Below are 23112 nucleotides of genomic sequence, written 5' to 3'. Positions count from 1 at the left end.
TACATCAGTATTAAACTGCCTTGATTATTGTTGCTGCATAGTAGACCTTGAAATTAAGTTAATGCTAGCCTTCTGATCATGTTCTTTTACAAACATGTTTGGCTATTTTATGTCACATATGAAGTTTAGAATGAGTTTTTCTACTATAAAAAAAGGCTATTATTTTCATTGATATTTCATTACATATGTGGATTAGTTGGGAAGGAAATGGCAGCTGAGCAATATTGTCTTGTTAAGCCCATGAATGATGTCCATCCATTTACTTTGGTCTTTGATTTTTCTCAGCAGTGTAGGGGTAACTCACTTTTCAAGTCTTTCTTATCTTTTATTAGATTTGTCTATAAATATTTCGTATCTTTTTTGGTTTTTTTTTTTTTGAGACAGTTTTTCTGTGTAATTGTCATGGCTATCCTGGAACTCGCTCTGTAGACCAGGCTGGCATCAAATTTATAGAAGTCCTTCTACCTCTGCTTTCCACATGCAGGGATTAAAGGTGTACTCCATCACCCTCTGGCTAATGTTTCATATTTTAATAACATCAGTTATCTGTTTTTAAATTTCAATTTCTAGTTGCTTATTACTAGTTTCAAGAAATTGACTTTTGGGTATTGAAATATTTTCCTACAACTTTTCTAAGCTTACTAGTTATAGAATGTGTTTGGAAATTTTACTGAACTTTCTTCCTTTTGGGGGGGGGGTTACCTTACTGCAGAGACCAAATTGGGTAGAATAAAAGCAACCAGTCTTCTGTTTCCTAAGCTAGTTTCACAATTAAGAATATGTTAGCTCTAGATTTTTCAAAGATGTTTTTTATCAGCCTGAAAAAGTTCTCTTTTACTCATAGTTCATTGGGTATTTTTATCAGGAAGGATGTGGGATTTTGTTGATGCTTTATATTAATTTATTGGGAGGATTCCGTGGGTTATTTTTGTTCTGTTGATATTACAATGCAGGAAAACAAACAGAATCCACATCTTTCATCTAAGGGACTAAGACAGTTTATTCTGGAGTCATTTTAAATGCCCATGGCCCAGAAACACAGATTTAGGTTAACTCAAATTCCATGTCCCAACGTGGAAGCAGCTTTGGGAAGTTTGTTAGTTTTGCAGACCAAGAAAGCCACAAATCAAGTCAAGTTTAAAAACACATGGGTGGGTGTGTCAGAAAGGCAGGCACAGCAGGATGGGGGAGCTTTCTATAGGCCCAAGATGCCGTCTGAGGTTTTGGGTTGGTGGAGGCTAGTGATCTGCTAAGTCAATAGATTTTTAGAGGTTTTTATCCATTAGTCACAGGGTCTTGGTTCTGACATAGAGGTGCACAATGAATGGCTACCCAGGGCCTAAAGCTAACCCAAGATGATGGTAATTAGTCCTTTGGACCGTCAACATTCCATCTTGTCCACATCACTGCCGTCTAATCAGTCAGTCCCTACACACACAGCTTCTCGTCTAGACACACCATATGGTAGACAGCATTAGTTGACTTTTGGGTGTTCACACCATATGGTAGACAGCATTAGTTGACTTTTGGGTGTTCACACCATATGGTAGACAGCATTAGTTGACTTTTGGGTGTTCACACCATATGGTAGACAGCATTAGTTGACTTTTGGGTGTTCACACCATATGGTAGACAGCATTAGTTGACTTTTGGGTGTTCACACCATATGGTAGACAGCATTAGTTGACTTTTGGGTGTTCACACCATATGGTAGACAGCATTAGTTGACTTTTGGGTGTTCACACCATATGGTAGACAGCATTAGTTGACTTTTGGGTGTTCACACCATATGGTAGACAGCATTAGTTGACTTTTGGGTGTTCACACAATATGGTAGACAGCATTAGTTGACTTTTGGGTGTTAACCCTTGCATCCCAGAGATAAATTCCACTTGGTTGTGGTGTAGGATTCTTCCGTGATGTTGAATTTGATTTTCCAGCATATGTTAAAGATTTTCTCTATCCGCATGCACCAGAGTACTGAACTGCTATGGTTTTGGTGTCAGGAGTACACTAGCCTAACAGAATGAGCTCACAAACACTCCTCTCTCCTGACTTTTGGAAAAGTTTGTGAAGTCTTCTTTAGCATTTTCACAGTATTAAGCAGTGAAGCCATTTGTACCTGGGCTTTTCTTTGTAATGCTCGTTACTAATTTGTTTGCTTCAGGTATTTTTAGAATGTCTGTTTCTTCTTGAGTCAGTTTTGACAGTTCATTTATTTCGAGGAATTTGCTAATCTAATTTATCAGTGTATAATTATTAATAGTATTCCCTTACAACTTATTTCTGTAATATCAATATTAGTATCTCCTTCTCTTTTGACTGACGTTATTTGAGTTGTCTCACTTGATTTTCTTAGTCATCTAGCTTACAGGTTTGTCAATTTTGTCCATGTTTTTTAAAAAACCTTTCTATTGCTTTTTCTCAACTGCTTTTTTATTGTCTGCTTTGTTTTTACTGTTTGTTACTTTTTTAGTTACTTGTTTCCTTCTGCTTTGTTTTTTTCAAGTACCTTAAAGGTTAAACCATCAGATTGAGATTTTCTTTTTTAGTATTATTATTGTATTTACAGTTGCAAACATTATTCTAAAGCTAGGTGAGGTAGCACATGTTTGTGATTCCAGTAGAATCACAGTAGACTGAAGCAGGAGGATGGTATAGTCTAAGCTAACTTGAACTACATACTGAAACTGTGTCCAACTCCACCCTGCACCAAAAAAGAACACCCTGTTGTCTGCTGCTTTTGCTGCATCTCTACAATTCAAAATATTAGACATTTTCATCCATTTTAGAGTTATCTCTGTGTGTGTGTGTGTTGTATGTATGTGTACTTGTGTGTGTGCAACTGTAGGTGTCAGGAGTCAGTGTCAGGTGTTTCCTCTATTGCCATCATCTTTTCTAAAAGACTGGTCTGTCCCTGGACCTGGAGTTTACTGTCTCTTCTAGGCTATCTGGCCAGAGAGCACTTAGGATCCATCTGCCCCCACACCGTGCTGTGTTAAAGATACAACTGGCTTTTATGTGGATGCTGGGATCTTTGTGTATCCACTGGGCATTATCCCAAGTATTTTCTAATTTGTAATTTGGTTTCGTCTTTGATTCACTGGTTACTTAGGAGTATGTTTAATTTTTATATAATGGTGAGCTTCCTATTATTATCTGTTAATAATTCCTACTCATATTGTATTGTGGTTAGAGAACCTACCTTACACTGTCTCACTCCTTTTGAAACTTTGTAAGGCTAATTTTATGGCTTACCTAGCAAGTGTCCTCTCCTAAATAATATTCCACAGGCAGTACAAGGAATTACTATTTTATTGTTAACTGGTTTGCCTTTCTTTTTTGCTAATTTTCGTTTGCAGTGCTGAGAACCTCGTATATGCAAGGAAAATAATATTTCACTGAGCTATATCACCAGCCTTTGGTGTTTTTAATACATAATTTTGTTATTTTGCTTTCAGCCCAGGCTGGCCTTAAACTCACAATCCTTCTTTCTCAGCCTCCCGGGTGCTGGGAGTATAGATGTATATCTATAATCCACTTACGTAGAGATTTCTGTATATTCTTGCTTAGTGTTCAATTTTATAGTGGTTGAGTCTTGTCTTCTCGCATTGCTGTTTTGCCTATGTGATCATTATACCTCCTTGTTGAAAGTAAGACATTGAAGTCTCCAACATTTCATATTGGTTTGTCTGTTTTTTCCCTTAAGTTTTTTTCCTGTGTTTTGGAGTTCTGGATTTCCACACACGTGTGTCTATAATTGTTGTATCTGCCTGATGCAGTAACCCTTTTTAGTATTGTATAATGTCTATTTCTAGTAACTTTTGGTTTAAAGTATTTCTGCTATTAGTATAACCAGTTCATTTTTCTTGTGCTTTTTGTTTGTATGATATGCTTAGCCATCTTTTAATTGTCAATTTACTTACTTCTTTTAATATAAAGTCTGCCTCTTGTATATATTATATAGTTGGGTCTTATTTATTTAGTCTAGTCTGACAACATTTGCCTTTTGATGAGCTACTTAAACAAGATAGTAAACAAGAATTTATTAATATTGTTGGATTTGCACCTGTTAATTTTAATAAAATTAATTGGATCCCATCCTGAAACTTGCCTCATGAATGCTGGATATATTTACATCCTTTCAATTATTTGATATATTTGTTCCATAATATAAGTAAGTTGCTTAGAGAGTCTTTGGCCTTTTGAGGTTGTTTTTTAAGTTTTGTTTGAGCAGTGTCAAATTTAGAGCTAATTATTTTTTCCTACTGAATCAAGACTTTTTGACGAAGTTTTTTTGATGACACCATTAGTCTTGGGGTTTCTAGTTTTACGGTGGAGAAAGCACTGGTCCCTGTCCTGTGAGAGTGCCAGTGTCGCCTTCCAGTCCCTTCACATGCTTCTTCTTCTTCCATTCTCAGCCAGTGTGATAATCTCCTCTCATATAGATGTCGGTCACTGCTTAGCTGAACCCTTCAGGAGGCCCCGATGAAGAGCTAACAATTGCTCTTCATCTGACTCTGCAGCACTTCATCCTGCTGTGACCCTGGGAATCTAGACTCCTGCCTGGATTCCCCTTCCTTGCCAGGCCTGGGATCTGGACTCTGGGACAGGAGGCTGAGGCAGTGGAGGCCCCACATTTAGTTCTTCTCAGTGTTCAGTGGATGTTATTTTGCCCGGTACTTGGCATTTTACAAGCCATTGTTTTGTATGTTTTGTTGGGTTTTGGGAGGTGGGGGAGTCAGGTGTAAATCCGATCTCTCATATTTCATCATGGCCAGAAACAAAAGTTTATATATTTCAGCAATTGTTTATCTTTATTTTTGTTTTTCTTCAGGAGACTACCCACAAAGCCAGTATTTTACTGAGTGGTAAACTTAAGGTAGAAAACGGTCAGATTTATCAGAACCCAGTTACCTGGCTCAAGGATCTTCTGGGAGGTGGCAATTATGTGACCTGGAATTATGCTTGGAGTAAGGTAATTCTTAAAATTTAACTTCATAATGAAATAGGAAATGTTTATTTTTTACTTTCAAACATCTCTACAAGAAATGTGGATGATCGCTGATTTGGTTTGTGCCCTGTGTGTGTCTCCTGTGATGTGCTACTTGTTTTCCACAGTGCCCAGGGCATGTAGCACAGCTGGCTGCACCCCTCCTTGTTTTTATCTACTCTCAGAAACGTCATCACACCTGTGCACCTCTTTTTTTTCTCCCAAGAAGCTTCAAGTTTCTGAATCCATATAGAAAATAGGGATCATAAAGTAGCTGTGTTCTTACTAGTATCATGAAATAAATTCCCTAAGTACAAAGGGGATGGGCGAGAACCCTGAGGCTTACAGACATTCCATTACACTTTCCCTTTTGAACATGGCACTATCCTCAAATCACTCCACGATTATTTTTCTCATTTTCACTTACTCTAAGACTAAGTAGCCTGGCTACTAATTCAGTCCTGTCTTCTGAATTACAAACTCAGCTAAGATCTCACTACTTTAAGAACCATCTTATACCATAGTTGGCCCAGACAAGCATGCATCATCAAATCCATCTGTGCTGGATAGTTTTACGTCAACTCAACATTAGCTCAACTCATCTGAGAGGCAGGAACCTCAATTAAGAAAATGCCTCCATGAGATCTAGTTGTGGGCAGGCCTGTAGGGCATTTTCTCAGTTAGTGATCAATGCAGGAGGGCCCAGCCCATGGTAGGTGGTACCATCCCTAGGCTGGTGGTCCTGGGTTCTATAAGAAAACAGGCTGAGCAAGCCATGGGGAGCAAGCTAGTCTTGGGACTCCGCATCAGCTCCTGTTTGAGCTCCTGTCCTGACTTCCTTTGATGATGAACAGTGATATGGAAGTGTAAGTCAAATAAACCCTTTTCTCCCTAAATTGCTTTTTGGCCATCCCAGCCATAAAAACCCTAACTAAAACACTGCCATTGTCATTTCAAAGAATAGATGATACACTTAAATTCCACTAGCCCCTTCAGCAAGCCTCAAAGCACAAATTAACAGAGGTTGGCCAGCCTAGCTCTGCTTACACCCTCCTAGCTCCTGCTCTGCCCCCAACTCTGCATTTTTCTAAACAGTTACCAGAGTAGTTTTAGTAATGTATTTTAGCTCCTTCACTTGTATCAGCATATTTTTGATTTTGTACCTTATGTAGTTTGTCTTCCATGCCTTCCACTCCCCTCTCCACCAAAGGATACCCACCTCCCTCCTTTGGGTATCACATATCTACTTTCAGTTCATCCTTAGTTTGTTTGCCAAGTCCTTTTCATGGATGTATAATTCATTACAAATGTTAGCAATCAACATCTTAATAATTTGATATTAATAATAATTTAATAATAGTCCCTTTCATTGCAATATTTTTAAAAATTATGATAGATTATACTCTGCTGACACAGACTGTTTCCTCATGTTGTGAATCTGGCAGATTGCTTGCTTTAGGTCATTTGACTTCAGCGTACTCATGTTACAGTGAACCCAGTGAGGACTTACTGTCTCCTCTTTTTTCCTGCATTGGAACTACTACTGTGTTTCCTGCCTTTGAGTAACTGATTATAACATATGGCTCTTCTGCTATACTAGTGCCTCGTTAATGTATCATCTTGCTTCTGATAATTTCATGTCAGCTAGACCTGTGGTTTTAGCACCTATATGGTAGTGAAGCAAATGCAAATGTGGGCCCTAAAAATAGGACAGTTCTTGATGTGAGATACCTATCCAGGTATGAGCAGCCTTAGAGTATTACTCTTTAAAAATTGTTAAAAGAGAAGAAAGCAGAGCTTTAACACTTCCTACGGGGCACTCGTGCACTTTTAGTAAATGCTCAAGGCTAAGAAACATGGCATCTCTGAGGTTGGGTGTTTTTGTTGTTTTACAAGTGTTTATAAAAGTTTAACCATAAAACTTGCTTCTTTGGACTTTAGGAGAACTCCTAAAGTCACAGTCACTTCTGGATGCCAGGGATTTTTTGCTGTGTTTGTAATTAATTGTATGTATTTCTGTTGACTAGTTCTGAGAATGGTGATGGTATACAACCAGGGATGATTAGCTGGCCAGTACAAACACCGGGAAACTAAGGCTTGTTCTGCGTGCGCAGTGTGGCAGAGCCACTGCACAGAGCTGATTCTACCTCCCACACAGAGGGTAGACTAGTTCGTTCCAATGGGCAGAGGCACCTCTGGTAAGAGACCAGATCACCCTAGTGCCTGGTTCATCCATTCTTCTTAAGTTATGATCAGAGCAACAGTTTTTACAACAGCCATACATTAATCACTTTAAAAATCAGAAGTGGCTAGGTGTGGTGCCTCATACCCTTAGTCTTAGCACTTGGGAAGCAGAGACAAGGGGATCTCTATAAATTTGAGGTCATTTTGGTCTACACAGAAAGTTTCAGGGCAAGTAGAGCTATATAGCTAGACCTTGCCTCAAAAGAACCAAAACAAGCAAAAAATAAAAACTGCCAGACCCAGTTCCATAGCTTCTGATCTGATAACCTTTGCAGGGCCCAGGAAGTGGTATTAGGGGAGGGGCACTTGCCACAGACCATGAGCGTCAGTGACCACACTATATGGTGTTAACGAAACTGGATATCTAACTGCAGAAGAATAAAATTAGATACATGTTTTTCACCTTGTACAAAAGTCAGTTTGAAATAGATCAGAAACCTTAATTTAAACCTGAAATGTCTAAAACATTGAAGGAAAACATAAAGCATATTCTTCAAGACAGTGGGGTCGGCAAGAATAGAGCACCAGCAGTGTAGGAAGTAGCCAGAGTAGCAGGAGATGGTCTGCTTGAAAGGAAAGGTCTGTGCAGCCAATGGAACTCAGCAAGCACACAAACAGCCCACAGAATAGGAGAAAATCTCCGTGAACTGTGCTTCCAGACAGAGGGATGATCTCCATAATTTACAAAGAACTGCAAAAATTAAACACCAAAAGAAATACCCTCTAATTGCTAGTTAACAAATGGACTAACGACATAAACACACCATTTTCAAAAGAAGAAACACAAATGACCAATACTATTTTTTAAGTGTTCGCCATCCCTAGTCATCAGGAAATGCAAATCAACTACTGTGAAATGATTCCTACTCTAATCAGAGTGCTGTTGTCAGGACATCTGAAAGCAGATGTGGAGAGGATGTAGGAGAAGAGGAGCCCTTATTCTCTGCTGGTGAGAGTTCAAATTAATATGACCAGTGTGGAAATCAATTTAGAGTTTCCTCAGAAAATTAAAAAGAACTACCATGTGACCCCACTGTTTCCTGGGCACACATACTCTGAGCACTCCACATCCACCAATAGAGACAGCTACATATTCGTGTTCAATGCTGCACTGCTAAAGATAGCAAGGGAATGCAATCAACACAGATGGAAACCAGCAAATGGCTCAATAATGAAAATGTGCACATACAAAGGGACTGTTATTGAACTGTAAAGAAAAATGAGTCAGGAAAGTAGAAGCAGAGTAGATAGAGTATACATATTATTATAATATTATTGTTATTATTTGATCTCACTCAGATTCAGAAAGAAAAAATGCATATGGCACGAGACTAAGAAAGGGGACTCCGGTGACGTTACGGGATGCAGGCAGGACACGTGAGCTGCGAGAGAAGATGCAAAGCTAGTTGTTTTTCCAGCCTTAACTTCATCATAGTTTTTTCTTCTAATTGATAGTGGAAGTCTAAAACCCTGAGCAGCGCTCCTTGAGAAGGCCATTCTGACTGTGCAGAGGTCTCTGGGATGCATAGTTTAGAGCGAGGCAGTGTTTGCTTGAGTGGTACTGTAATACAGCCATGTGATATCATTTCTGAGTTCAATACAATAAAGCAATTTTGAAAATTCACACTTTAAAGAAAGATTCACAGCCCTAAACAATCTGCTTTGGTCACTGGAGAGATGGCTCAGTAGTTCAGAGCCCTGGCTGCTCTCCAGAAGACACAGGTTCTATGCACAGCACCCACATGGCTGCTCACAACTGTTCATAAGCAGGTCTGGGAATCAGTGCCCTCTAACCTCCGAGGACATGAGCACAAAAGTGGTGCCATGTGTGCATGCAGGCCACAGGCTCATACACAGAGAATAAAAAAGCAAATTTAAAAATCTGGTTTGTAGCATTTATATTGTAGTGAAGCATATTTTGTTTTTGGTTTTATAAGAACCTGGGGAGGTTGACTGGACCAGGTTGGCTTTTACTAATTTACTAATAGAATTTACACAAGTCTCTTTTTTTTAGCTATATCATATTTAATTTTTAACTGCTTGTTATGTTATCAGTCACAGTTTAAAAATTACTGACTATACTTGAGGCAACATTGGTTACACCCCTTACCTAACCACATTTCATTTCGATATTTCCCCCAGCACACAGTCATTCTGTCAACACTTGTTCCTCACCCTCACTGACTGATGGGAATCCACAGCTTCACCAAAATGATTTTTCTCCAGCTTATTTACTTTCTTACTAAAATATATTCTTTTTCCTTAGTCTAATTGTCTATTCTTTTAACTCAAAAAGAAAAGTCACATGGATAGTGTTTTGCTATAGAATAAGAATGAAATGCAATCCCTATACAATTGGCTCTCTGGAAATTTTTATATGTTTCCTACCAATCTGAGAAGACAATAATAGCCAAAAAAGAAAAAGAAAAAAATGGGGGAAGGAAGGGGGAGAAACGGGAAGGAAGGAAGGAGAAAGGCTAGTGATTACCCAGCTTTCTATGAGACACTGAAAGTGCTTCCAGGCAAAGCCTGCAAGCATTTAATCCATTGTACTACCTCATAGGTTTTCTATAAGGATTAAATGAACTAGATATTAAAAATGTTATTAATGTGATCAATTAGCTATCTCATTTCTTGAAAACTTCAGTTTCATGGATTGGTTTTATTATAATGATCATGTTTAGGTTATAAAGCAGCAGGTACTAGATTACTGGCTGTTGGACACTCGTGAGTGATGAGAGAATTGGTGGTAAACAAAGGTTGACAGACTTTTTTCTGTACAGGAGCAGATAGTGATGATAATCAGGCTTCACCGACACATGATTTCTGCCACAAGAGCTTAACTCTCTCCTAGCTGCTCCAAAGAAGCCAGAGATGTTAAGCAGATGAATGAGAACTATATCCCAACAAAATATTTTAATAAAAATAAAGGGGACGGGTTAGACATGGCTGTGATCTGTGATATTATGAAACAATAAATAGTTTACAAAAAATCACACTTTTTCATGAAATAAGTATATTTGCCTCTTATAGAATATATGATTTTTAAATTCCGTTTTCAACTCCTCACAGGTAACATACCTTGGAAAGGAGCTTTTGAAGTATGTTTCCGAAGAAGAGTCTGTTCCTCCAGAGCCATGTAACACACCTCAGCAGCAGCAGCCTTGCCTCCCAGGTACATTTAGCCCAATACCTATTTTGTAGTTGTAGCATGCGAGTATCCAAACTGACAAGAGAAGTCCTACTTCTTTCTCCCCAATTTTAACGTAAAAATCAAATGATACTTAGTGTATTCACAGTGCGAGCAACCACTGCCTCTGTGTAGTTTCAGAACACTGTTGTGGTCTCCAAAGACTCCTCTTCCAAGTCAGCAGTCACTCCCCATCCCTCACATCCCCATCCTCCACATCCCCCATCCCTAGGAGCTGCTTTCCATGAATGGATGTGCTCTTCTAAATGTTTTATAAAGTGGACTAATGCACCATGGTGTGACATCTTCTCAAGTCATTTTTATAACACACATCACACCCACAGCTATGTCTAGGAAAGTCCAGCAAACCTTTCTCCTCCTACTTTCTAACCTGGAAATCAAAAAAGAGCTAGATGTATATTTTTGTTTATATCATGATGGCTATCTGCTCCTCATTTGTTCCCATATTTCTTATAATATAAACAATTTCTTACTATTAATTTCTTTCCAAAAATTCTGATTTTTCTTTACTTCAGATACTTCAGATACTTCAGAAATGTGTGTGCTAATTTGAAAGCTGTAGCTGTACCAGCAGGGCATCCAACTTCTCTCTGCTTGATCTAAGCCTGTAAATTCAGACAGACCCTTAATAGATGCCACAGGCTGCTGTTGGAGTTGCATTTCAGTTTTCTTTTTTTATTGATTTTATTGAGCTATACATTTTTCATTTTATACCTGACAGTTTAAGTTTAAAAAAAAATATAAAATGCTTTAACCCAACTGCAAGAGAAACATTGAAGAGAGAATATTTCTCTTTCCTTGCACATTAAGTTAGGGAAATAAAGACTTGTCTCTGACACTGTAGAGACCAACCACCCTGTGTGGGGACTCATGAGCCCACCCCAGACCATAACCCAAATCTGTTCTCTTATCTTTCCAGTGACCATTCTTCAGAGTGGTTTTTTTTTTTGGAGAAATGAGGAAAAGGGGGAGGTAGAAAGAGCATTTTACACCTCTTACAGCTAGGACAGCTGTTGGTGGTTGATTTGCTCTTCTTATTCTTTTGAGGTTTTTTTTTGGGGGGGGAGAGAACAGCAACCAGCCCCCAAATTAATCACACATGGAGTCTTATTCTTTCTTATAAATGCCCAACCTTAGCTTGGCTTATTCCAAACCAGCTTTTCTTAACTTAGATCATCCCATCTATCTTTTGCCCCTGGGCTTTTAACTTTCCTTACTTCTGTGTATCTTACTCTTTCACTTTTACTCGGTGGCTGACTGGGTGGTTGGCCCCTTCTTTTCTTGCTACTTGATATCTCTTTCTTCTTCTTCCCTCAGATTTCTCCTTATGTTTGTTCTCTCTGCCTGCCAGCCCCACCTATCATTCTCTCCTGCCTAGCTGTTGGCCGTTCAGCTCTTTATTAGACCATCAGGTGTATAAGGCAGGCAAAGAATCACAGCTTCACAGAGTTAAACAAATGCAACATAAAAGAATGCAACACATCTTTGCATCATTAAACAGATATTCCACAGCATAAACAAATGTATCACATCCTAAAAGAATATTCCACAACAGATGGTCATCTATTTAGGTTTGACCAAAGCAATATCTAAGCTACAAAAACTATTATAGAAGTGTATTGCTTCAATGACTCAGTATAAAAGACAAATAAATTGCTGTTTAAGAAAATAAAATCTGGAAGAAGGGAAGCTGAGACTGTTTTCACCTTCTTTTATAAGTAGTGTATATAGACCTTAAAACATTGCAAATAGAGTGTCAGACCTTATGCCTGTCATTCTTATTATCAATCATTGCTGATTGCCTAGCTTTTATCCTTCTGAGAGATTGAAGAAGTCTTCGAGTTCAAAAAGATTTTTATAGGCTCTTATTTCATATACTCCCATGTTTACCACACCTTAGCTTCAAATAAATATCTATTAACTAATATTCATTGAATGTATGAATAGATGAATGTAAGCATGAATATGATCCAAAGAACTCTTTGTTAAAACAGGATTTAGTTGGATGATCTTAATAAGTAAGCATGTCAAGATCTCAAAGACTGTAATAGAATTTGAAGGAATTCAACAAATGGTAAATGGAATTTTAGTTACTATTACCTCTTTTAAAACATTTATTTATTCTCTCTCTCAGTGTGTGTGTGTGTGTGTGTGTGTGTGTGTGTGTGTGTGTGTGTACACTTGTGCACATAACAAGCATGCCATGGTGTGCATGTGGAGGTCAATGGACAGCTAGCAGCAGTCAGTTCACTTCATCAACCATGTGGTTCAGAGGATCAAACACTGGTCCTTTACCTACTGGCACATCCTGCCAGCATAGTTAGTATCTTCTCTTTCTGCCTCTAATTGTGGGGTGGTAGAGGTAATGGTCCTTCCTATCTTTTCAGTCAGAAATTAGAGAGCACACACATTCACTGTTGTATTCCCTCTCTTCCTCTTCATGAGAAGTCTTTTCAGCTTCGTTCATCATTGTTTCTTAAATTTAAAACAATCAGATGACATCTATAACATTTTACAGAACACACAGCATCTTCCTTAATGTATGTATACATGCATGTGTGCATATATGTATGTATCATTTAACTTGTATCAAGAGAATCTTAAATCATGGAAATAATAAGATTCTAAGTTTTTAATCTGGCCATCTTAAGACTTTCTTGAAGCCATATGGAATGTGGTGCAAACTTATAATTCTAGCACACAGGAGGCCAAGGCAGGAGGATTGCAAACTCTAAACCAGACTGTGCTATGGAGTGAGATCCTGTCTCAAAAAGTGCAGGCCCATTTTATGTATTTGTGTTTCCTGTCGGTATAGTACTGAGATACTCAAAATACATCAACATTAAGCTAATCATGTATAGGAAAGAGAAAGAACATTGAGATAGATGTTTTAGAAGCCATCACTTTAACATACTAATTATGTATTATAGAGTTCTGATGTCTTGTTTGTCTCTTAGAAACAATGTGCTTTTCCAGGAAAAATATCATAACGTGCTTTTCCAGATTATAACAAAATGATCGTTGATCTACTGGTAAGGTTATCAAAAATGACTCGAGAAGACAGTCATGCCAGTGCTGCTGGTTTTCTTTCTTTCTCTGTAAGTGTCTGTGAGAGCGCTGATACAGTCAGGGGGGTTCCTGCTTTGTGTGCTTAAGAACCAAAGCCTCAAGGAAGATTAGTACCTAGCAGCAGTACCAAGGTTGTTTATTCCGGCTCTTATTTACAACTCTAAATTTTTTCATTGTTTTAATCATAGTTTCTCATTCAGACATCATGATTAACTCTACTTGAACCTAACTCATAAGTTGGAGAGAGAGACAGAGAGAGAGAGAACAAACATGAAGGTTTGCCTTGTCTACAAGCCTCTGAGAAGTATATATATTAAATCTCTTACTTCTTTATAGTAATTCTGGGTTTCTTTTTTCTATTTGATCAAATGGACAAAAACCTAAACAATTTACATTTCAAATCAATTACTCCAATCTGTCTCTCTCTCTTTATCCTGTCAAGTTCACAGTGAACACCAAGCATCCTGCAACCTGTTGAAATAATTGTTGATCATTTGTCAGTGATAGAAATTACATTTGTCATGGGAAGAATTTGGTTTGTCTCTGGTTCCTGGTGCAGAACTCGTTAAGCCTTTGGAATTTCTCAAATGAAAAGGATGATGGTAATGTCTTTTTCTGAGATGGATTGTGACTGGTTCCTGGATAGCTTCAAGAGGGGAGCTGATCTTCAGAGAGACCAAGCTTTGATTGGAAACTTAGAGCCTTCAACTCTATCTTCAGGCTTTATGAAAGAGAAGAGCTAATATTGAGTTAACCACTAGTGGCCAGTGATTTAACCAGTTACTTTAGGCCTGTGAAAAGGTAGTTATGCTATAGCAGGAACATGGGGTAACCCCTTTTACCTCATAGCTAGCTTGCCAAGAAGCAAAGGAGAGAGGAGGTATGGTCCTGCTGGATCCAGGGGCATGTCTTCAGTATCCTAGGAACCTTACTTAACGTACTCCCCACTTTTCAGAGGTTTCACCCCCACCTCTCAACACCATTACGTAGAGTCGAACTGTCAACATAAAGGCCTGTGGAAGACCTTCAAGAATCAAACTACAAGAGCTATCGAGTTGCTGTCAGACAGTTGGTCAGTTGATATGAGGGAAAAATAACAAAAGTCAAAATATCTAAAGTGCTGGGGGTAAATAGAGCTCATTAGAATGAAATCCATCCGTAGGTCTAATACGGTGTTTTCCATTTAGAACCAGACTGAGTCAAGTTTCATTCCAAAATCCTAATGCAATGTAGTGCTTATCTCGTAAGACCAAGTCCTGGAAGTCTGAGTTAAACTTCACCATATGCAAATATGAACTTGGGGCCTGCTATACAGATAATAAGTCTAAGAACTAGAGAGGTAAACTAGGTTAATTGAAAAGGACTGATAGATTAGTGAGGTTTCAGAAGTAAGCTGAGGTGGGAAAACAAATCTGATTATTTTTATTTTTGTTCTATCAAGTGAAAAACACTAAAACATGTGGGGGAAAAGCCAAAAATAAAAATTACATTAACCTAACCAAATTAACGTATCTGCTGAAGTACTTACTAATTCTGGTAACTAGTTAACATGAAAGTTGCCTTTATATTATTTTGCCTAGTTAGTGAACCTAGCAATTCAGTTTGAATATACTTGTAAAATAAATAGCATCTGGTACTGTTACCTGAGGAAGATTTATTTCTCCCCACCCAATTCATGGACGTAACAGGTCCTTGCCTGCACAGTCCTTGTTGGAAAGGGAGCATGACAAGAGTATTAAGCGTTCACTTGCATGTGCTACTGTTTGTTTATAGGCCTCGGACGCAACAGTCCTGTTAAGAATTATACCTCAGTAACAATGAAAATTAAAGGACAAGGTGTTTCTACCTATCAACCAAATGATTGCCTTAATTCAGCTATCAGTGCAAACGTTGTGGCCATCACTACAAAAATATTCAACATCTGACTCAAGAAGGGATTGAATCCCTTCTCAGGGTCCTAACTTCCTCTCTTTATTCACAAAAATTCTCTCAGAGACAGAATTTCTTCTTTAATCCTTCACTAACACTTCTTGATAATTTGTCCCTCGCACAGACATAAGATAAGAAGGGAGGTTCTTCTTTTTTATTTAATAATGGGTTATATCTTGAGTCATTAAACATAGGAGATCCATGGAAACCCCCAAGTATAGTTAGGCCACTATACTCCTAGACCAGAACCTTCCTCAGCCCTCATCAGAGAAGCTTCTTGCCATAGATGAAAGCTAACACAAAGACCCGAAACTAAACCATGTGCAGAACACGGAAAAGTTGATGCGGTCCCTGACTAGAAATCTCAGCCCTGTTGACTAGCATTCATGATCCTGGAAGGTACTCTGCACATTGCCAGAGGAGAAAAGTAATTAACAGTGACTCCCAGCTACAATCCCTGCAACCTGCAACAGTGACCTGCTTGCAAGATAAACTGGTGTAATAGTGTGGGAGCTACCAACAACTTTCTGGTTGGATTTAAGGCCCGCTTGATGAGGTGGAACCTATACCTGACACGGCGAACATGACCATGGACATGAGACTAGGTAGGTCATGGACCTAGAGGAAACCCAAAATATTATTCTGCTAAAGGAATATGGTGATAAAATTACTCCTGACACCACATCCTATATTCATAAACCAGTGCTTTGCTTGGTTGGCCCTCGTCAGAGAACCTTTCAGGAGATAGGAGCTGACATAGAGATCCATCACTAGATAATGTGCAGAGAGTGAGAAACTTGGGAGCACTCGGTCTCACAGAGACTGTGGCAGCACCTCACTCACGGGACCCACACAGGTTCAAGCCAGACGGAGTCCCAGCACTGAGAAGGAGAAGTGGATGTGGACTTCCACCAGACAGGGTCCCAGCACTGAGAGGGGGAAGCGGACGTGGACTTCCACCAGACGGGGTCCTTTTTACCTTTTTACCGATGGAGTCTCACTGAGTAGTTAACCACTTCAGGGCAGACCCATGCTCGGGAGTAGTTGGCCAATACAAAATGAACTCAGTCTTATTTTTGTGGACTTTTTGTCTCATTTTTCTCTGTTTGAACACTTTTTTGTTTATGTTTATCTTCATTTGTGTGGTTTGTAGGGATTGTGTGTGTTTCTTGGGGCTTTGTCATTTTGTTTTTGTTCTGTTTTATTTTTCTAAAGAGAAAAAAGAACATAAATTTGGGTGGTTAGAGAGGTGAGGAAGACATGGAAGGAATTAGGAAAGGGGAAAACATGACCAAAATACTGTATGAAACTTTTTTCCATAAAAAGGTTTTTTTAAAGCTGAAAACTCAGCAACAAAATCCCAGAAAACAGTAGGTGTTAGGATAGGAACAAGCCCGAACTGGAGTCCCAGAAGAAACATTAATTCTGGAACTGTGTTTCTGACTACTTACTTTTCAAAAGACTGTTTCAAAATAGGCATTCAAAACTACATATGCATTTTTTTCGGAAAAGAAAAAATATAACTGGCAGTGGGCAGGGGAATTTTTTTGGTTGGTGTGATGGCTCACCAGATAGTACTTTCTGCTAAGCCTGACTAGTTGAGTTCAATCTCTGACACCCACAGGGTAGAAGGAGAGAGCTAACATCCAGAAATGGTCCCCATGTGCTCTGTGGCTTCTGCATGCCCTGCCCCCACCACACACACACACAAAATATATACAGTCTGTCAGAGGGAAGTTTGTATATTGGCAATGTACAGCAAGTATAATGGCAACACAGTCACCATTTCTGCTCTGTCGTCTTTGCTATGTTCTTAGCTCAACTGGAGCCATCACATCTGAACTCTAGACATTAGGAGGCAACCTTAAGGAATTGTGCCAAAAGTCTAACCCAGAACTGTGGCGTACACTTCATCGGCCAGGATTTAATCAAATTCCACACATAGCTGCCAGGAAAGTTTTCCATATAACGTATTAGCCAGCATTCTGTCAGCTGGCGGAAGAAAAAGCCAAAAAGGAACGAACCAATAGTTTCTGCCAAAAGCGTTCTTAAGGTAGCAAAATACACCTGTCACTTTTAATGTCACTGAAGTAAAATGCTGAAAGAAACAGCTGGGGAGGAGCAAGCTTTCTTTCCACTCACAGTTTCAAGTCCATGGCTGCTTAGTTCCATGTGCTTTAGAAAGACACGATGGTTCCGAAATGTCCCTTCATAGCTGACCAGGAATCAGCAAGCAGGAGAGGAGGTAGCCAGGGTGACATGTGCTCTAGGACCTTCCTTCAGTGACTACTTCATCACCAGGGCTCCTCCCAAATTAGCACTGCCAGCTAGCGACCAACTCTTCAAAATGAGAGCCACCACAACACTGTAAATAGAGAAAATACTAGTTTAGACACAGCAAATTATGTTGGATAATTTCACATATTACAAAAAACTTTACACTGGAAATTGAAGCAGTGGGCCTGTCTGAACACTGGATTTTTTTAAAGGATGTTATAATTAAGAGTTGGACCAGTTGTAAAGAGCTTGAGTCAATAAAGGAGTCTTGGCCTGAGGTCGTAGGGTATTGTGCATCGGCATCAGTATGTGTTCTCTCAGCTGGGGCCTTGCTGCTCTGCCCCTTTAAAGCCACATACAGGAATCCCCAAGTTTGGTGTACCAGTAGATCCCTGTTTCTCCCATAAGTTCAAGACCAGCCTGAGCAGTATAATGAGATCTCATCTCAAAATAAACAAATAAAACCCCCTTTATTTTAGTGTCCATAGAATGAGAGCACGAGACAGAGTCTCTGGAACTGTTCTTGTATATAGAGCTGCATCAAGTCTCTTGTTAGCAGACATGCAACAAGTTTCTCCCTCTTGAAACACCAGATTTAACTAAGCATTGTACTCATGCCCAGTGAGCAGAGAATACAGTTTTAAAGCAGAATTTTGATCCATATACAGATTAAATTCCCGACATACTCTGGTTTGCTATCTACTTAGCCACTGCCAACAGAAACTTTAGCAGGCACCTTCCTAGGTCTACAGATTTTAAAGGGCACTAAGTTCATGTAAAAGATGCTCATGCTAGCCATCAGGAAGGTATCAATGAAAACAGTAGTTTTATTTTGTATAACCAGAGAGGGATAGCTTTTAAAAATTCATACTATGCAGTGTCCATAAGGATTTGGAGAAGAAAATAGGCATCGTCATAGATAACTTATATGCTGGCAGATGTAAATGAGGACTTTAGGTGGACACTGGCAGACATGTCTGAAATATGAAGTATGTACACATCCACAGCCTAGTCACTTAGCTTACAAATAGCAGTCCTGCAGAAGTAATTGCACATGACTGAAATAAAGTATAGATTAGAAACAGACTGTCACAGATGTTTTGAACACTCAGAACATAACTAACGTAGGTGCAGTGTCTGTCTGTAGAGACAAGGACGGGCAGTGCCGTACTGTTGTGAATTTTACAAGCTTAGAAATATCTCCCATCCTCAAGTTTTGTGGGATACCTTGTTTCTGGAAACGGGGTTTGTTGATACATGCCCAAAGTCTCAATTACTTAGGAGCTTGAGCCGGATTCCCAAAGCCCATCTGTTCCGTTGGAGATCTATGAAAACACAGCTTTACAGCCAGCAGGGAAACAGTCTGGGTGAGGGAAGAATGAAACTCGGTTCAGCCCAATTTAGAAAACCAGTGCTGGACCAAGACTTCAAGAGTCAGATGTCAGGTTGTATGTTTTTGCACATTTAAGCACGGCACAATTTTGGGAAGAAGCTTTCATGTAACAGTTAACTCAGACCGGTGAGTGCAACAGAGCTTAAGACTTGTTTACATTGAAGCTCTTTGAAAGGACGTACAGCTTTGTAAGATGGGTTCTGTTGACTTTAAAACATTGTTCAAAATAAGGGTGTAGGGAGCGTGACTGAGGTGAACACAATCCCTGTAGGTGTCAGGCCGGCCTGGCCGTAAGATGACATAGAAGTCACTTGGGTTGTCGTAGAGTACAAGTAACATCTCTCCCAAGGATGAGTTTTATGTCTTAGAAGTAGTGCTCAGGATTTATAGGGAAAGGATCTGGGATAAATAAAACATTAATTCTGGGAGATACAGGCAGAGTCTGGCTCATCAGGCAGCAAAGGATCACCAGGTTGTAAACTACATCTCTTTCCTTTTAAGGATGCCTGTGAGTTTAACTTTCCTGGCTTCCCCAGTGCTTATCTATGTATTTTTGCCCTCTACAATTAATATGAGAATTATATATTTATATAAGGAACGTATTTTAAAATGTAAAAAGCATTCGATTGTTGTAAGGTTGTGTGCTCAGATGTGTGTAGATGTGTGCACATGTGGCCGCCAAAAGTTAGCCTGGCTACTGTTCTTCAGCTGCTGTCTACCTTAGTCTTTAGTAAAAGTTAGCCTGGCTACTGTTCTTCAGCTGCTGTCTACCTTAGTCTTTAGTAAAAGTTAGCCTGGCTACTGTTCTTCAGCTGCTGTCTACCTTAGTCTTTATTAAAAGTTAGCCTGGCTACTGTTCTTCAGTTGCTGTCTACCTTAGTCTTTATTAAAAGTTAGCCTGGCTACTGTTCTTCAGTTGCTGTCTACCTTAGTTTTTATTTTGTTTAATTTTTTTCCTTCATTTATTTTGCTTTATTTTGTTTTGGGTTGTTTGGTTTTTTTGTTGTTTGTTTGTTTTTGCTTTTGCAACAAATTCTCATTGGCCTGAAACTTACCAAGAAAGCTAAGCTGGGTGGCCAATGTAGGGATCCACCTGCCATCACTGCCCCCTCTCTGCTGGGATTACAAAGATTTACCACTGCCCTCTCTGACTGGTATGGGGGGCTTTGTTTGTTTGCTTTTCTTTCTTTTCTTCCCCTGAGTTCTGGGGAATCAAGCTTAGGTCTTTATGACAATAGTCAAATGAGAACGTTACTGACTGAGCTGTCCGCAGTCTATAAGTGACAGTTTAAAACCCCACTCAGACTGACCTAAACCACTAAAGTTGGAATTTTATTGATACATGTACATGTCAGTAAAGGCCAGGGAAGATCTACAGGCTTTATTGAGGTTTCAGACAGCATCACTAAACAGAATTTTCCTCTTTCAACTTCTAAATGCAATCCCAGAAACCTGGTATAGTGATAAATACCCGTGATCCTACCATTCAGGAGGTTAATGCAGGGGAAATCAGAAGTTTGGGGTCATCCTGTTTTGTGGTGAATTCAGGCTAGCCTGGGATGCATGAAACCACTTTTAAAAATGACAGCCTCTCCTTACCCAAGGCTGTCTGCCTGTTGGCTCAAGTCTAGAAGGGAGACTTATCTGTGACTCTTCCCCAAAGACTCGGCAGAGATCTCATTGTATCCCACCTCCCTCTGAAGGGATTGTGCTCCTGTCACTGAGTTAGCTCCTGATTTTGTACAGATTTAAATGAATCAAGAAGTTTAGAATAAATACAGCCCAAGGCACATGAGCCAAGTCAGGTGAAAGGGAAAGTCACAGACAGGCAAGTTCTGGGGGAAATATAGATGGGCACTGGTCATCAGAAGCACCACTGCCCCTAAAATACCTGACTTTATGAAACATATGTAGCCATAGGATATGGATAAAATCAATGGACTACTTGGTGTGTCTAGCTAAAACTGCCTTGGTAAAGTTTTAACACACTGACCATCTCTGTGGAGAAAAATTTGATTTGGAATTGACAAGTGACTCAAATAACCAAACTCGGAGACTACTGGAGATTGAAGCAACCAGTTTGACATCATTCACCCTTTCAAGAAGCAGAGGCAAAAGAACCCTCTTCCTTATCAAAGAGCTATAGAAGTGATATCATTGCCTTGAGACCACACTCCACATATATGGTGGATGAAGGACTAGAACATTGGTCATCTGTCTTCTATTCTGAAACAGCCTAATTAATAATTAATCAGTAGTCAATAGTGATCATTATAATGGCAACAGTTATTTTTTGTTTGTCATCTGCCAAGTAACAAGTATACATGCAAAGTTTCATTTAGTCTTCACATCTGTTTTATTCACAACTTATTGGAAATTGAGGGCCAAGAAGCCTTATTCAGCTGCCCTCCAAAGTTTCCTTCATGCTTTTTCTGCTATAATTTTAGATTGCAAACAGCTCTCTCCTCCTTCTTACCCTCCTCTCTCTGATCCCACCAGTGCATGCTCCTTTCCTCCCTCCCATAGGTTTGTCTCAGGTATAGAAAGTGGAATGATGAACGTCCTGGTCAGAAAACTTATCAACTATGTTCGGGTATGGACTGACTGGATTCTAGAATATGTAATAACTGTGTTTAACTCTTACATTATAAAAGGCTGGCTTTAATTTTGATTCCTGTTTTAACAGGCACTTCTGGAAAGTCAGTGCAAAGTTTCCCTCATTATCTACAGATAAAAGAAATACTTGCAATCAGCGACCAAGAGCTTCTGCCAAGCCATGTAATGGAGCAGCACTGGAAGTTCTATGTGGAATGTAAGACACTACCATTCTGAAGCCTGGGTTCTTGGTAGCCTATTTCGTATTGTTCTTCTAATCAGCAGCCAGCCATCCCATCTTGTGTGGCGGGAGCTGTGTATTCACTGTGATAAGAAAACTGCTAGGCCAGGTAGTGCTTTCGTGCCAGTGAAATAAAGGCATTCCTGAAGAAGACTGGTGAGTCTCTTGCTTTAGTTTTATTGACAGAAACTTAAAACTAACTTTGCATTCGGCACGTCTGCCTCTGCGTGAGTAACAATTCTTGTGAGGGAAGTGAAGATACACGTAAAAGTGGTTCACAGGTAATTATCCCCTAAGAGACCCTGGGTTGTTTTCCCCAGTTACTCTGAACTCTAGATCAAAAAATATATATATATAATTATGAAGGAAATTTAAGTTCTATATAAGATTAATATAGGCAGGGGCTGGAGAGATGGCTCAGTGGTTAAGAGCGCTAGCTGCTCTTCCAGAGGTCATGAGTTCAATTCCCAGCAACCACATGGTGGCTCACAACCATCTGTAATGAGATCTGGCGCCCTCTTCTGGCATGTGGGCACACATGGAGGCAGAATGTTGTACACATAATAAATAAATAAATCTTAAAAAAAAAAGATTAGTATAGACAGTGCTAAATCTTAGAACAGAACTGACCAGTGCTGACTGGGGCTGACTGTCCCTGAAGGATGTGCCTTTGACGTCTACACTGCCATGAGCATTTGGAAGAACTCAAGAGCTTTATCAGTTTTCCCAAACTCCTTACTATTTTGGTAACCAAATTATTCTCATCCTTCATTCTCTCTGGCTCCCAAATAATCTTTGGCCTGACATTCTTATACTGTTGCTTCTCTCTCATGTAGAAAAGTGGAAATTGCTATAAAAATCACTAGAAGGCTGGAGAGATGGTTCAGCGGAATTCCAGTACCTATGTGGCAGCTTGCAGCCCTCTCTCCAGCTCCAGTTCCTGGAGATCCAGTGCTCTCTGGCTTCTGTGGGCACTGGGCATGCATTGCACAGGCATGCATGTACACAAAACACCAATACACATAAAATAATTGTTCAACATTTTTAATGAGCAGACCATGTTTGGGGAATATGGTATAGGCTTTGGATGTCTTTCTTCAAATGCATAGAACATTTAGAAAAAATCTTTGTACTATGCAGCGGAGAACTGACTCTGAGAT

At 39.4% G+C, this 23112-nt stretch overlaps 1 protein-coding gene across 1 annotated transcript in view; it reads left to right on the top strand.

Moving 5' to 3' along the window:
- Ankrd31 (ankyrin repeat domain 31) overlaps positions 1 to 22098 on the top strand; it is a 152703-nt gene extending 130605 nt beyond the window's left edge. The window contains exons 24-26 of the mRNA XM_075976264.1: positions 4838 to 4978; positions 10310 to 10412; positions 21803 to 22098. Of these exons, the coding sequence (XP_075832379.1) occupies positions 4838 to 4978; positions 10310 to 10412; positions 21803 to 21948 (390 nt within the window). The 3' untranslated portion in view covers positions 21949 to 22098. The remainder of the gene's footprint in view (positions 1 to 4837; positions 4979 to 10309; positions 10413 to 21802) is intronic.
- The last annotated feature ends 1014 nt before the right edge of the window (positions 22099 to 23112 follow it).

Source organism: Microtus pennsylvanicus, chromosome 6 (assembly GCF_037038515.1).
Source record: "Microtus pennsylvanicus isolate mMicPen1 chromosome 6, mMicPen1.hap1, whole genome shotgun sequence".
Lineage (NCBI taxonomy): Eukaryota > Metazoa > Chordata > Mammalia > Rodentia > Cricetidae > Microtus > Microtus pennsylvanicus.
Note: the sequence above shows the minus strand (reverse complement) of the source record. Positions and strands in the feature narration are given on the sequence as shown.